The sequence below is a fragment of the Thamnophis sirtalis genome, unplaced genomic scaffold (genome assembly GCF_051295495.1).
Source record: "Thamnophis sirtalis isolate CommonGarterSnake01/CBP01778 unplaced genomic scaffold, rThaSir2_p1.2 scaffold_1, whole genome shotgun sequence".
In the NCBI taxonomy this organism is placed as follows: domain Eukaryota; kingdom Metazoa; phylum Chordata; class Lepidosauria; order Squamata; family Natricidae; genus Thamnophis; species Thamnophis sirtalis.
Genome location: NW_028261381.1, coordinates 96,762,310 through 96,778,785, shown reverse-complemented (window position 1 = coordinate 96,778,785; position 16,476 = coordinate 96,762,310). Strand labels below are relative to the sequence as shown.

The 16,476-nt window shown below is 36.7% G+C and overlaps 1 protein-coding gene across 3 annotated transcripts in view; it reads left to right on the top strand.

The window, feature by feature from the left end:
- Positions 1 to 10,303, top strand: part of LOC106540201 (uncharacterized) — a 53,736-nt gene extending 43,433 nt beyond the window's left edge. For 2 of the 3 annotated variants that reach the window (XM_087719495.1, XM_014055587.2), the window contains 8 exons: positions 130 to 281; positions 744 to 879; positions 3,714 to 3,866; positions 4,328 to 4,492; positions 6,628 to 6,725; positions 7,203 to 7,337; positions 8,749 to 8,863; positions 9,642 to 10,303. In XM_087719495.1, the coding sequence (XP_087575621.1) occupies positions 130 to 281; positions 744 to 879; positions 3,714 to 3,866; positions 4,328 to 4,492; positions 6,628 to 6,725; positions 7,203 to 7,337; positions 8,749 to 8,863; positions 9,642 to 9,800 (1,113 nt within the window). In that variant the 3' untranslated portion in view covers positions 9,801 to 10,303. Of the gene's footprint in view, positions 1 to 129; positions 282 to 743; positions 880 to 3,707; positions 3,867 to 4,327; positions 4,493 to 6,627; positions 6,726 to 7,202; positions 7,338 to 8,748; positions 8,864 to 9,641 lie in introns of all 3 variants that reach the window. The other variant, XM_087719488.1, reaches the window with a different exon arrangement.
- Positions 10,304 to 16,476: the final 6,173 nt, after the last annotated feature.

The window sequence follows — 16,476 nt, the reverse complement described above, 5'->3', positions numbered from 1 at the left end:
TGTATAAGATAATTTTGTAATATTTTTTTGTTTCCATACATTTGAATTTATTGGTTAAAAAAAAGCTAATTATAGCAAAACATGAAAAAAAATCAAACTATGTTTTCTTAATGTATTTCTCTTTCATAGGCTAAAGAAGGAACTAATTCTGCAACAACTGACATATTGAAATTGAAAGCCAAAGTAGATGAACTTGAGAGAGACTTGAACCAGACAAAAGCTTTCCAAGAAGAAGCTGAGAAAGAAAGAGCCTCATACCAGAATGAAGTAGTTGCTCTGAGGTGTAAAATTAATTTTAAATGTTATTTATAAAAGTCTGTGATTGCTTCTCCCCCACCCACCCCGGCCCGGTAATGTGCAAAAGAGAACAGAGCTTGTGCATTACCTGTATATTAGCTGGTATAGTGTATTGGTGTGTCTTTCTATTAGACGTAATCTCTTTTTTTGGTTTAAAAGCTTAAGATACTACATTTAAAAGATCAGAAAGAGCAACCAAAACAGGAGGGCAGATCTCATGGTAACGTGAGAAAATGTGATATAGTTGATATATTGGACTAAAGTCCCAGGACACCTTACTGGTAACATTAGGCTTTGTATTGGATTCTTATTTTTAATTAATTTTACTTCATTGTGTATATTTTTCTTCAAGTCAGCCTCATGAAATTGAAACAAGAACAATCAATGTTAAGATTAGGTTCATGAAATAGTCTAACTCTATTATTACCTTAATGTTGTTGCTCCAGAAAAGAAAACCATCTTCTGCTGACAGAATCTCAAGCACTTCAAGTATCTCTTTTAGAAAAGGAAAAGCAGGTTGCAGAACTAAAAAAAGTGCACCACGAAGTGACTCAAAGAGCTGTACCTCCTGGCTCAGTGAAGGTAAAACCACTGCGCCATCAAGCAAAATAGCCAAAATATATTGTTTGCATTTTATATTAAATTTTGAATTTTTATCCATATCAATTTCCAAGTCATAAAAACCTTGAAATAAAAATCATGCATCTAAATGCTCTTCCTGGGAATAAGCCAATTGAAGAGAATAAAACTAACTGAAATGAAATGTTCGCGATGGCGAACCTTTTTTGGCTTGCGTGCCATAAGGGGGGGAGCACAGGGGGGTCGTGCACGGGCATGCCACACCCATAATGCAACGCGTGACCCTCTCGGTGTGCATGCGTGCAAGAGAGGCGGTCCCCCCATTTTTCCATGTTTTTTTCGCTCTTCCCAGGCTCCAGAGGCTTTATAGGAGCCTGGGGAGGGCGAAAAGAGCCTTTCTCCCTGCCCCAGGGACCTTCAGGAGGCTTCCCTGAAGCCTCCGAAGGGCAAAGAACGATCCTACGAGCAAACCTGAAGTCACTTCCGGTTTGCTCAGAGGGTCGTTTTAAGCCCTCTGGAGGCTTCAGGGACCTTCAGGAGGCTTCCCTGAAGCTTCTGGAGGGCTAAAAACGACCCTACGAGCAAACTGAAAGTGACTTCTGGTTTGCTCGTAGGGTGGTTTTTAGTCCTCCGGAGGCTTCAGGGAAGTCTGAAGATCCCTGAAACCTCCATGGGGCTTAAAATGATCCTCCACTTCAAGTTTGCTTGTAGGCTTCTTTTTAGTTATCCGGAAGCTTCAGGGAAGCCTCTTGAAGGTCCCTGAAGGCTCCAAAGGGTTTAAAACGACCCTACGAGCAAACTGGAAGTCCGTTCCCAGCTTCCTGTTTGCCCGTGGGCCCATTTTTTTGCGCTCCGGAGGCTTCAGGGAAACCTGAAATCTCTGGAGGGCGTCCGGGGGGGGGACGGGACTCTTTTCGCCCTCCCTAGACTCCTATAAAGCCTCTGGAGCCTGGGGAGGGTGAAAATGGCTTTAAAAAAGGCTGAACTCAGATGGCCAGTGCACGCGTTTCCACTGGCCAGCAGACAGGGCAACGCCTCGTGTGCCCTGACAAATGGCTCCACGTACCACCTGTGGCACACATGCCATAGGTTCGCTATCCCAGGCCTAGGAAAACCACACATTGGAGTTGCCTCACCAGGATGTCAGTTTCCTGTACCATTAGTGTATAAAACCTGGAATATTATATTCCCAGTCACAAAATTGATATTGTAAAGTGTCCTGCTTCAAGCCAACAATATCATAAAACCCATATTTTTTCATATACTTACTGCATTATGATAAGCAGCATTATTGAAGCATAAATGCCACAATCTGTAGCTAGGCCATTTCTGACTCCAGCTCTCTCTTTTCAGCCAAACACAGGGTTTTCTGTTGTGCAACGACTGTATTCCAATACCACCAGATGGCACTAGTGTCCAATAATCTTAGCATTGCAAAGACAAAGTTTGGAACTAGGTGTTTTAAAAAGACATAATTCTTAATTCCACCGCCACACCAAAATCTGATAGCACATGTTCATACTGTGTTGCCTCACATGGAACATCATGTTGGTCAAAAGGGAGATGTTTTGGACAGCTGGTAGCTGTAGTCAGGATTTGAAGCCAATAAGTTCAAACCAGAGATGGATTCCCTAGAATCAGCAAGTAGTCATAAAGCAGTGCTTCTCAACCTTGGCCCACCTGAAGATGCGTGGACTTCAACTCCCAGAATTGAAGTCCATGTATCTTTAGGTGACCAAGGTTGAGAAACACTGTTGTAAAGGATCCTTCTGTGGATTTGGGAGTATGCTAAAGTTCAAAGTGTCTTGAGTTTTTGCTATCTTTTGGTACTTTTTCAAGGGAGAGAGACTGGCTTGGGAGCATATCATATCACTATTGTCTTTTTTAAAAATCTTAATGGCAAGCAGCAATACAGGTAAAAGACTTGAAGTAAGAATGATTATATTTAGTTTGCAAAGCTTGTGAAATAATCTTTTCTAAGCATAGTCTGTGCGGTATGGAGAATTTTGTAGTCAGTGATAACATTTACAATACAATGATGTTAAGTAACTCTAAAGTAGATGTGGTAAAATTTTATCTTATACATGCAGAGGAAAGAAAGTACAGTATACCACCTCCATTTTTCCATGATGCCACTTCACATGCTTAATGGTCTTAAAAGTCTTAATGGGACAGGCTTGTGTATATGGTTTCTATGTATGTTATGTTCCTGTTCTATTCAATAGTGTGACAATATTATTGGAATAATTCCCACTTTCCAGTTCCTAAAAAAGATTTGATTCACTTCCCCAATTGGAAATGTTTAACATAGCAAAACCCAATGAGTTTTTGTTCAAGCTCTCGTGCATTAGTTATCAACTAATATCAACATATTAGTACATATAAAAGTATATGTATTATATACTTTTTATAGCATGGTAAAATGCTTATAATACAATACAATGCAATCCTTATTCAAGCCCAGGTTAGTCAAGAAGCTTGATGGCATGTATATCTTGGGCACATACTATTCTGGAGTCTACTCTACAGAGAGTTGTAGAGATAAATATGATGTAGTAATACATTTTCATATTCACCTTCCTGGAAATAGTGTGATAAAATTGTGGCAAGAGCAGTGGGAGAAGTTCAATAGGATGCATTCTGAATTGACATTGTATGCAATTACATTGTAGACTATTGCAGTGTTTCTCAACCTTGGTAACTTGAAGATGTCAAATGCTGGCTGGGGAATTCTGGGAGTTGAAGTCCGGACATCTTCAAGTTGCCAAGGTTGAGAAACACTGGACTATTGGTAGTCAATCTAAGTTACATTGTCATGCTTTTATATATTGTGCAAGGGATTAGAATCTGTTACTCTTGCTGGAAACGTAGATGTCTCTGATCAAGTGAAGCATCTGCTAGCTGAAAGAACTCATTTACAGAATGAACTCCAGCGTTGCTTTCAGGAGTTGCACCAGAGAGAATTGAAATTCCAACAAATAAACTCAAAGGTAAGTAAGAGAATACAGCAAAATTGTTCAACTAATGTGGTATTTGATACTTGTATACGGATTTTTCCTCAGTAAATTTGCATCTGTTCATGGAAATTGACTCAGTAATACATTTCCATGTATTACACTAACTTCTGCTACAAGTTAATTTGAAAAAAAAATCAGTTGAATTTCACCTTACATAAATATAATAAATAAGTATTCAAAATGTTAATTTCCTTCCTGCTAATGCCTTAGCACAAACCTAAGCTTGTAATCTTCTCTATTCAGAATTTAGTAAGTGGTGTGAAGCTCAGTATAGAAATAATGTGTAAATTATATACATCTGTGTATATATGTATTCTTTCAAATAATTACACAACTTTGATTTAATATAGAAGTTGGCTATCTAATGATAATATTTAGATTCTATCAGCATCTCTGTGCACATTCATGAATTTATATAATCCAAATTATTGCAGGTAATGCAGTCGGTGCAAGAAAATGCTGTATTGTCTGCTCAACTAAAAATGGTGTCCCAAACTTTGCAAGATAATCAACTTCGTTATAATGACCTCCAAAATCGTCACTTGCAGCTTGAAAGGGATTATCAGCTACAAGTTGCTTCTGTTCAAAATAACACCCAGGTAAGAAGGATTGGCAATTTTGAATAGACACCGAGAAATAGTCTGCATAGAAAATAGTCTTATCCACACGGTTAAGTTTGAATTAATTTCTGAAGATCTAGGAGTTATCAGTTTTCTGAGGTGCTGTTTATCTTTACAAATAGAAGCAAATCACTTAAGTCTAAGACTTTAGTTCCAGTTTTTCCAAATAGAATAAATAGTTGCAGGAAGAGGAAGGGATCAAGAAGTGTAATTTTCCCTGCTTTCTTCAAAGAGCACATCTCTATCTCATTCTTTAAAAACCTAGAAGACAGTCCACACTTATGACTTATGTACCATCCCCAAAGTTACATGATCAAAATGGGGGCATTTGGCAACTAGCTTGTATTTATGATGGTTACAGTGTTCTAGGGTCATGTGAACACCATTTGTGACCATCCCAGCCAGCCAGTTTTCAGCAAAGTCAATAGGGATAGCTGAATTCATTCAATGGCCACGTGATTCACTTAATATCCGCAATGATTCACTTAATAACTGTGGGGAAAAGGTCATAAAATTGGGCCTGATTCACATAACAACCTTGCTTAGCAGTGGAAATTTTGGTCTTCTCAATTGTGGTAGTACGTCGAGCAACATCTGTAAGGCCAAAAAAAGAGTAAAGGTATAAGATAAGAAAAACAAAGAAAGTACAACTAAAATCTAGCTTGCTATTTAGTATTCCCATATACTACACCGCTATGTTGTTTTTTGATCTTGAAGACAAATCATCCTTTTATCTCATCCATAATACAACTTCATGCACTGTCTTTTGTTCTTTTCAGTTATATTTAATCCCAACCTCAGTTTTTCCCTTCTCCTTGAGCTATTCACTGTCCCTTCATACATTTGTTTTGTAATCTACTACCAGAAAACTTTATGATAAATGCAAGTATGCCTCTTATGTGCAGGTAGTCCCAAAATTTCTGTTGTTAAGTGAAACATTTGGTAACGACCTTCCTTTGCACAGTTGTTAAGTGAATCACTGCAATGGATATGTTAGTAACCCGGTTGTTAAGCAAATCTGGTTTGCTCATTGATTTTGCTCAGGAGAAGGTGGCAAAAGGTGATCACATGACCTCCATAAATATAAACCAATTGTCAAGCGTCTGAATTTTGATCACATGTTCATGGGTTGTTACTATGAAAATGCTCATAAGTCACATTTTTCAGTGCCATTGTAACTTTGAACAGTCACTAAGCAAGACTACCTGTAGTTCCTTTATTTTTGAATTAACTATAAAGAAGTGAAAGTGACTTATTTTAATAAATGTGGTATAGTGATTTGATTTAGTGATTTATTGACATTTATAGGCCGCCCTTTTCCCTGAGGGGACTCAGGGCGGCTCACATAAATCAGGGAAGGGGAAATGCAGACAATACAAAGACACATATAATAAAAGCAATAACCAACATGCATTCATCATTCGGGAGGGGCAACTATCTTCATCCCCAGGCCTGACGGGCTAGCCAGTTCTTCAAGGCTGTGCGGAAGGCCTGGACGGTGGTGAGGGTACGAATCTCCACGGGGAGCTCGTTCCAAAGGGTCGGGGCAACTACTGAGAAGGCCCTCCTCCTTGTAGTTGCCAGCCGACACTGGCTGGCCGATGGAATACAGAGGAGGCCCAATCTGTGTGATCTTATTGGTCGCAGGGAGGTAATTGGCAGGAGGCGGTCTCTCAAGTATCCAGATCCACTACCATGTAGGGCTTTGTGGGTGATTAACAGCACCTTGAAGCGCATCCGGAAGTCGACAGGTAGCCAGCGCAGCTCGCGGAGGATAGGTGTAATGTGGGTGAACCGCGGTGCACCCACTATCGCTCGCGCGGCTGCGTTCTGTACCAGCTGAAGACGCCGGACGCTCTTCAAGGGCAGCCCCATGTAGAGCACATTGCAGTATTCCAGCCTGGAGGTCACGAGGGCCCGAGTGACTGTTGTGAGTGCCTCCCGATTCAGGTAGGGCCGCAACTGGCGCACCAGGCGAACCTGGGCGAATGCCCCCCTAGCCACAGCCGTATAGGTTTAATTTTTGACTTTTATGAATTGTTTTCTCATAAATGGCAAAACGGTATTGAACATCAACTTCAATATTGAAATAGCGTACCATGTTATTGTTTTAGAATGATCTTCCAACTGAAGTTCCTCCAGGAGCTCCCCAAGAAAGAGCTGCAATTACTGTTGAAATAGACGATATGGAACTCAGCCAACTCAAGAAAAGGTTGCTATTTATTTATGTGGTAGTAGCACTTAGTAATAGCTCTTAGCACTTAGACTTATATACTACTTTACACTCCTCTCTAAGTGGTTTACAGAGTCAGCATATTGGCCCCAACAATCTGGCTCCTCATTATACCCACCTCAGAAGGATGGAAGGCTGAGTTCAATCTTGAGCCTGGTGAGCTTTCAACTGCCAAATTGCAGTCAGCAGAAATAGCATGCAGTACTGCACTCTAACCACTGCGTCACTGTGGCTCATCGTGGTAGTAATAGTTGTTGCAGTAGTAAAATACATTTTGATGGTTAAGATGTAAATTGCACTATGATATAATTTAAGGAAAGGGCACTGGTTTAACTTTAAATATTTAAAACAATTCGTAAATTGAGTAATTTTAGTTTAGTAATTGAATAAAAGCAAAAATAAATTAAAATAAAAGTGAGACTATTTTTTTCTCAATGCGTAACTTACTTCCACTAGACTTATAGACCTGGAGGGACATCATAATTCAGAGCAACAGACCATAATACGACTGACTGAAAGGCTCTCAGAAGAAAGGAACAGAAGAAAAGTTGCAGAAGAGGCTTTGGGACTGTCTGAGGAACAGATTAAAAGGTAGACATACATAGAGAGATCTTACTGAGCTTGATTTCAAAAGGCAAACCTTTTGTCACATTTATGAAAAACATGTTGCTACAAGGCCTGAAATGTACTGACATATGTAACACCACAATAGCCATTTCTTTAGATTTGATGTACAACCAAGTCTTTTTTAAAAAATATTTTCTTGAGTTATTGTTATTGTGAGTTATTGTGGGATTTCTTTACATTGTAAATATTTGGAAATAAAATTCAGTCTTACAAATACAATATGGCTGTACAACTATGGAGGATAAGAATCTTGTAAAATCCAACATTGCCCTGAGGAGTCATGTTTCAGGAAGCAATTACTAAATAAATTTTAGAACATTGATTCAAATATATTATTTTACTACTACTGAAGTGATGAAACATGAAATGTTATTATACTTCTATAAATAATAATATTTATCACTTTTGTGACTGCAGTTATATTTTCTGATACTAATCCAGCTAATCTCTGTATATGCTAATCTGATAAATGGAGGTCGCATTGGCTAATTAATATACTGTTCCATAATCTCAGTTTGTTTCAGTTATTTTAACAAATCTGTCCCTTTTTTATAATTAAAATTGTGATTTATTAAAATTACATGTCAACTGATGTAGTACTTCACTAATAATACATATCACACAAATGCATATGATTAGTTTTTTGTGCCACACAGTGTGCTAATTTTAACATGTTTGGCTTGGCACCAAAGTTCTTGCAAGACTTTTTCTTCTAACCCATTAACCTGTCTGAGGTAGTTCTTCTGGAAGTTTCGGCCCATTTTCATGAGGTGAGGAGAGATGCTCTAAAAACATGCTTTTTCTCCTACAATGTCGCCTACTTTTTGGAACAGTCTTCCTCTAGAAACTAGGCTGGTCCCTTTGATGATATTATATTGTATAAGCCAGTGAAAGTTGAACTGTTTCAGAAGTCATATACGATACAGTCCCTTTTTATCATTCCTTCTTTTTCCCCTCTACTTTCTATTCTTCCTGCTACTTTTTCTTTGGTGGTTTTTTTTTTAGTTATTATGGGCTCTGACGATTAGGCAAATTACACTATAGAGAAATGTTTATTGTCTGTTAATATTCTTTTTATCATAGAGACTTTACTACATTAAATTGTTATAAGGGGTGGGGGGGACTGTTTTGTTTTTGGATTATTCTTTTATTATATTTTTGTTGGAAGCAACCAGAAGTTGGAATTATTTGTCAACATATAAATGTAATAAGTAAAGAAAACAAATAGGACTTTAATAAAAAAAAAATCTTGCCTGCATTGTAACTTGAAAAAAAACATTAAAAATCATGATTCAAAGAAAAGTGTACATAAATAAATAATTGATTATGCTTAGAAATTTCTGGGATGTTGAACTGTATTAACTTTTCTTTCAAGGCTTGAAATGACTACTTACAGATCATCACCCAGGGATTATGCTGTTCAGATGGAGTCTGATGAAGAAAGAGAAGCTCTGGTCATCAATCCAAATGAACATATTGTAGTGCAAAAGGTAAGCTTATAAGATGACTCTCCCTCATTGATGTGAAAATAACTCACATCAGAAACAAAAAGCAGAGAACATATGATGAAAATAATTTCCCATTAGACTTTATGCCTCTAGATTCTCAGTAGGTTCTTTGCTTTGCATCCAAAACTAAAATAATTCCAGTATTTTAACAAAATTCTGGTTATATGGTTTTCTCAAATGCCATTTGATCTCACCTTTCAACAGTTGTAATATTTGAATCACTTAAAAAAATACATAGCTATCAAAGTGCTGCCCTTTGAAATGCCATTGATTTACTAAGATGTCTATGTTCAAGAGCAATCCTTTCCATAAATATGCAAATAATTATGGAGATTAAGACTGGAAGCTCAGTCGATCATAAATCTCAGCAGGTGTCTTTGAGCCGATAACTAGATCTATCTCCTAAAGCTAAAATAATAATTTAAAAAGCAAGTTTAGTTCTTGGAGAAAGAAATATATCAAAGAAATAGATTAAGTAGCTAGACCATCTGAGGGTATAATCACTTCAGATGATATATGACACTTAAAATTGAATGAATTCTTTCATTGTTTAGTTTTACTGAGTTTGCACACTGATGACGTGTAAAATATTTGTGCAAGCAGTCCCGACAATCAGATCTATTATTGCATTATCAAATTTATGTGCCTATGAAAGTTTTTGCATCACAATTATTAATTAAGTCTGTGTTTACTGAACAGATCAAATAAAAAGTTTCCAGTGTATACTTTTAAGCAAGGTGTATTCTTTGATTTTGTGCAGGTAAAAGGAGGAGCACTTTCTATTAGGAGATGGATTCGGGGACGAAGTATTTTCTGCTCTAAGTTGCTGACCTCACGGACAAAATCTCGCTATCTTTTTCTTAGCTATTTGGTGATGCTACATCTTCTAGTTGTCTTATGTCTATCAGGCGTCTTATAAATGCACTGAATTTGCTGTGTGAATTATTTTGTGTGCCAATTTGAGATAATGGACTTCTCAAAAGCTACTGTAAAGCTATGCACTGGATACAGTTTATATATTTTCAGCATAAGGTGTGGATTTCAACTTCATTAACAAGAAGTTTTAGATGTACATCCAGTTGTTCCAAAGTTGATTTGAGTAGCTCTGTAACAATGGAATATTATATTTGCTAAGAAAAAAACATTATCAAAACACACTACTAGAAGCTGCTGAAATTGGGATGTTTAATATATTTGGGGGATATGGAATAGCTGAACACTGTCAAATCAGTTGTAAATGCTATCTTTTCTATATAAATTTATTTTAACAGAGTTGAACTATACATTTGGAGAAAACTATTCTCAACTGTTGGGTTTCTTTGCTTCTTGATTATAACAAGGAGCTCACAGAGTGCAATATAGGGAGGGAAAGCTGGAATCATTATGAATTTCTGACCTTTAAATAAAATCTTAAGAACTGAACTTGTCTGTGATATATTGAATGCTGCTATAGTCTGTATATGAGAAGATTGGCAATAACGAAATCTTTTTTTCTGATTAAAAAATAGAGAAGGGCGCAGTTTTTGAAAGTGTTTAAATTTCTTGTTCTGAGATCTTGGAATCAGATCCAAAACAACAGCTAACAATTTAACAGTTTAAATTTAAAAATTTAACAGAACAATTAATCAGTGGGCCTCCAGAAGTTGTAAATGCTCCAACATTGGAAGTTTTTAAAGAGAGATTGGATAACCATTTGTCTGAAGTGGTGTAGGGTTTCCTGCCTAAGCAGGAGGTTGGACTAGAAGACCTCCGAGGTCCCTTCCACGTCTGTTATTCTATTCTATTCTGTTCTGCTCTAGTCTAATTTTAGTTTTTGTTGTTTGATGAGACATAACATAAGGGAAGTTTTTGTGTTGCATAAAATGAAGTTTTCCAATTCACAGTAGTTATTATTTTAGATATAATCTAATTGCAGAGCACATTAAGTGTGTGGTTGATAACATTTCAGGTTTTATCATCTAGTAGTAATATCAACAATAGACATGGAGGAGAGACTTGGGAGAATAATAATGTTCTGTCCTTGGTAGAACTAATTTGAGAAATTTATGATCTGACTAATAATTCTGATTACCTTTCATATTGAAAGGAAAAAGTTTGCCATAAGAAGCCATTCTAAGTACCATTGTAAATGTACCTTTTTAAATTTACTTTTTATACTACTAAAAAAGAAGGAATTTTTTCAAGGATAATGAATCACATTGTGAGAAACTGGCACTGAAAAAAGATCAACACTCACAGATAGAATTGTCTCTTTTTTATGGTAGATCCGGGTGTGCCAAATTACCGGTCACACCCGTAAAGTAAATAATGGGGAAAAGCCAAGGGAATACAAAGGATCATTACTGAAATCAGTTGTCTGAAAGGATCTGACAACTATCAAGAGAGCTAAATGAAGTGCTGCCGAATTTTGAACAAAACTATGAATTGAACTAGTAAATTGTCAGATGCAAACACAAAAAAGAAAACTTATGAGCTTAGTGTTTATTTTGAAATCTTCAACTGCAAGTATTTTCTGTCTTTGACTAGAAAAATTATTCTTGGTAAGAGGCATGTGATTAGTAATTTTTTAAATACCATACCTGCCAAATTGTTACATGTTTTGAAGGGTAACTGAATTACTGAAATGAATGATTCACTCAGAATAAATCTTAAAAGTTATTTAGTACAATGCTCTGCTCTCACGTCATACTGAATAGGCCTGCTCCACCTCTTCACACACATGAAATATTTGAAGAACACTATTGTGCTTTGAATTGAAGATTGATCTCTAGAACAGAAGTACATCTCTGTACAATCAGGGGTATATGCTACAATCCCTAAGTATAATTTTTATTGATGTGCAAGAAGCTGCAATCTGCAAGCTATGAATGTGAGTGATCTCATCTTCATGGTGAGCAAAAGTTTTGCTGTAGTTATTCACAGGTATTTTGCAGAGCATGTGAGGATTGCTTTTTCTCTAGATTATTAAGCCAGTTCTGAAATTGGAATCATTTGAGGACTCCAAATTAGAAAAAAAGTTTTATGGAAGATTAGCATAGGAAACTGAAAATGTACTATATAACCATGTAAACACAGGTATCTTGGCCAAGAAATCATTTTAATAGAGTTGTAGGTATAACTTGGTTTTCCCAACCTAACACACTGCTTTTAGTATAGTATACTTTATAATGGATTGGATTAAAATTAGTTATTCATAGAATAGATCTAAATCTATTCCAAGAATAACTAAGCCTCTTTTGAGAGGCTGGGTTAAAAAAAAAAGTGCTTTAGCCCATGTAACCCAAACAAAGAGATAGAGAAGGAAATGACCAGCAATTATGTTTTCAGACATAGAGTCATCCCATCCCAAGATAGGGTAGTTATTTTATATCTGCTTTCTTCCAAAACCTGATGATAACTTGAATGGTTCATGCCATGCTATTGTATCTGGTTACTTTTTTTCTTTTGGAACCACAGCCAGTTGAGCGTGAACAAAATTTCTGACAGTTAACTAAATAATTTAATGAAGCAACTTGGTTAAGGAAACATAAAGTGAGAAAAAGGATTGAGAAGCAAAGAGGAAGCCAGTTTAACAACCTACAGTGGGAAAGTATCCAAGAGTGCCAGAAATTGTGCTCTAATTTATCCAGCCCTGTAAGCTGTCAAAGTGATGAGCATACCCTGAAAAAAATGTTTCCAAAAATGGCACGTAGACCTGTATAGTCCAGTACTTCATCCCACAAACTGCTATATGAATGTAACAGAAGGTGAGAGGGTTTCATTTGTTCCAAGACAGCTGTTGCATTTATTGTTGCCTCCTTATATCTTTTTCGTAAGTATTTGACAAATGTACCTTTGATTTCATTTTCTAAAAAGTTTCTGATCTATCAAAGTATATTTTAATATATTAAACAGTCTGCATAAATTAGTTAAATTGTCTGAAAACAATTTTAGCAAATGCACACAAGCCATGCTATTTGACATTTTAATTCATTTTTAACAGTATGGATAGAATGGTTCAGCGTGGTTTCAGTACTTCGTTAGAACAAATTCTGTCTCTGGAAGTATTCATCCACTTTTTCTGAGGCAACCTTTGGATAGATAGTATGATGTTAGAATTCTTTCACATATCCACATTATCTGTTATTACAGTATTTGCTTCTGGTCTCTTTAACATCACTTTTTCTTTTTGCAATTTGTATGCCAACCATGTCCCCATTTTATTTGCAAATTGAAAATGCCTTTGTTTTGCATAATTTATGAAGAAATCCATTTGTTTTTGGTAGAGAAGCATGTTCTGAATTCCAAATACATTTCAGAAAAACACATTTCAGTGGATCAATTTTTAATGTTCTTTTCTATTCAATTCCATCTAATTGTACCACACCTTAAAAATGATTGAAATATTCACTTTGACAATCTTACTTTGAGCTCCTGAACTTTATTGAATGGCTGACTTTGTAAAAAAGGGAAGATCATTAGGAATAAATACCTGCAACCAAGAGCATGTTGTACAATCCAATATATCTAACAGAGATGCAATAAAAATGCAAAGTATATGGATTCTAATGGCTTCTGACAGATACTTCATTGAACAATGCCTCCATTGCAAGATGAATGGAAAAGCCATATTGTCAGCAGTGATTTAGATACATTGGGAAATGAATTTCTAATTGGGATTGTTTCTTCTTACATCATGTTGATTAGCACTATCTAGCAAGTGAAAGGAAAGCACCTAGCCTTATAGATGAACTTCGTACTCTCAAGAGAAGAAGTCTTATATTTGTCAATAAACCCAGTCCTATCTCACTCCACTTCCTAGAACAGTTCTTTTGATAAGGTTTAACAATTCACAAATACAGAATAGTTCTTGTAAGTGAGCCCTTAGTGGGAACAGCTGCCATTTCAAAGAATTAACCAAAGCTTTCCAGAGAGGGTCTATTTTTAGATCTTTTCTACTGAGATTGTTTATATTATGGGGATAATTTGGGTGGGTGAGGAACATGGTGCTGCTGTAGACTAGTTTCAAATAATGTACTTGCTTTATGTACAAATTGAACATAATCTAAGCCGCAAGTCTTTCTTATGTTAATTACATAATTATGTCTTCATATGAAGAAAAATAATAGGCAGCATGGCTCCCTAGACACATCTCCCAGAATCTAGTTGCTGAAGAAGGAGGTTGTAGATAGAGATATTAGACATCTATACAAAATGCATAAATAGGATTCTCCTATCTGCTCAATATATCAGTATCAGGGATAGGTAGATCCTGTAGCAAGGCTCTGATACACTTTCAATCAGAAGTTAACCCAAAAAGTAGAGAGGGAAATTTTTGTGTATTCTTCAGCAAATCTCTCTTTACGTCATTCCACCCCTACTGTCTGTCTGATTAAAAGGTAGTAGGCAGTAAATTTAATTAGGAAATAGTACATCTCCCCTATTCTAATAAATATTCCTGTATCTCAGAAAACTTAGATGAATTACTCAAATTCTAAGCAAGAGTGAATTCCCTCCATTAACATTAACTTGCCCAAACTTCAATCGTTACTGAGAAATGCACAAGAGTTAAAATCTTCAGTTTGATATTTCTCAAGAGAATTTGATAAACATCTACCATGTTTGAAGAGATTACACCTGTGTACAGAAATGTGTACACATCTAAGAGATGTCTTTGGCTATGCAGATGAATATAGATATTCAGGAGAATTAGTGCATGCTCTTCAACTGTAATATGTGGAATACGTAGAATGAAGTTGACTTTTTTTGTTCACTTTTTTTTCATTCAACAGTCGAGTGTTCTATGGGAATCTTTAACATTGTGAATCCCCTAGAAATGGCAGCTGGATTTCAGGGTAGGCATTATCATTTGTCCTATTCCCAGCTGTTTACCTAATAGAATGTAAAAAATGTGTAGCCTTGTGCTCAGGATGCACGAATAGGTCAACCCTAAGATTAGTAACTAGGGACACGGTAGCTCAATGGCTAAGACGCTGAGCTTGTCGATCACAAGGTCAGAAGTTCAGTGGTTTGAATCCCTAGCACCACATAACCGAGTGAACTCCCGTTACTTGTCCTAGCTTCTGCCAGCCTAGCAGTTTGAATGCACATGAAAATGGAAGTAGAAAAATAGGGACCATTTTGGTGGGATGGTAAAACTGCTCTGTGTGGCTTCGATGTTGAGTCATGCCGGACACAGACCACGGAGACGACTTTGGATAGCGCTGGTTCTTCAGCTTAGAAACGGAGATGAGCACCACCCCTAGAACCAGAAACTACTATCATACATGTGTGGGGAGACTTTGCCCTTTACCTTTAAGATTGTGTGTGTGTGTGTGTGTGTGTGTGTGTGTGTGTGTGTGTGTGTGTGTGTGTGATGCTGTGGCCCAGCAGGGAAACACTTGGGAGTTGTTGCAGGATGCACCCTGTTGAAGGGTTACTCAACGGAAGGAACAACTGAGTACTTACAGGAGATGATTGTGAGCAGCTTTTGCTCATTGGGATCCTCTCCTGACTATAAAGAGACTGCTGGTGCCACGCCCTGGTTGCAGAAGTCAACGTTCCATTCCTGTTCTAGTGATTGTTCTTGTTCGCGTTCACAAACCGAGAGAAGCCAACTTGAATAAGTGGTTTGAGATAAGAGAAGCCGGGTTTGCATTTTGGTGTGAGTTATAGGACTTTCTGCCGGAGCTATTATCTTTGTTTATTTGGGCTTGCAGCCAACAAGAGCTTGGACTGATTAAAATAAACCTTTTTAGTTATGTGGCTTTTGGCTTTCATTCCTGGACGAAGAAGGAGAGTCAGAACACACACACACACACACACACACACACACACACACACACACACACACACAATTGTGCTTCAAATGGGTATTCTTTACAAGTGGAAGCCTTCCAAAAATTTTCATAATGCAGAGGGTATTATAAAAAGATTTGTATGCATGAAACGATACATACAAATGCAATGTGCTTGAAATCCAGAAATAGGACTATTATGATGTTACTCTATTTCTGCACATTCACGCACCTCTGAAAAATTATGAGTAGTTGTTTTTCTCCTATTTTCTCTGCATCCTAAAGCTTCATCTTGGACCATTCACACTGTTAATCATTCTTGTTTTATATATTCTGTTTAATCTTGCCCATCTGTGTTGCTTGAACTTTTGAACCACCTCTTTATACAATAAAAACCTCAAGACATTTATTTTTCACTCATCATTTGTAATTATCTCTTCCTTCCTAAGATCTACAGTATTTCTGGCAATCTTTGTTCTAACAAAAGTTTCTGCTGGTAGAAGAGTGGAATCCATTTTCATTTACTTTTCTTATAATCTCCATACTGCTTCTTTCCAGCTCATGAACAGATATTCAGGAGCACAAGGAGTGTCAAGAACAAAAAAGCTTGTTCCTTTCACCACATATACAAACATTTTGTGAGTAGTTGGAGTATTTTATTTGTATCTTTAAAAAAGCTTAAAGTTCTACTATTGCCCAGAAAGAGGAACATTTAAGAAACAAAGAAATGAATCTAAAGATCATACGACCAATTCCTTTTCAGGTTATTTCAACTTGAATAGAATTAAAATCAACACTGTCATATTAATTGATTTGTGT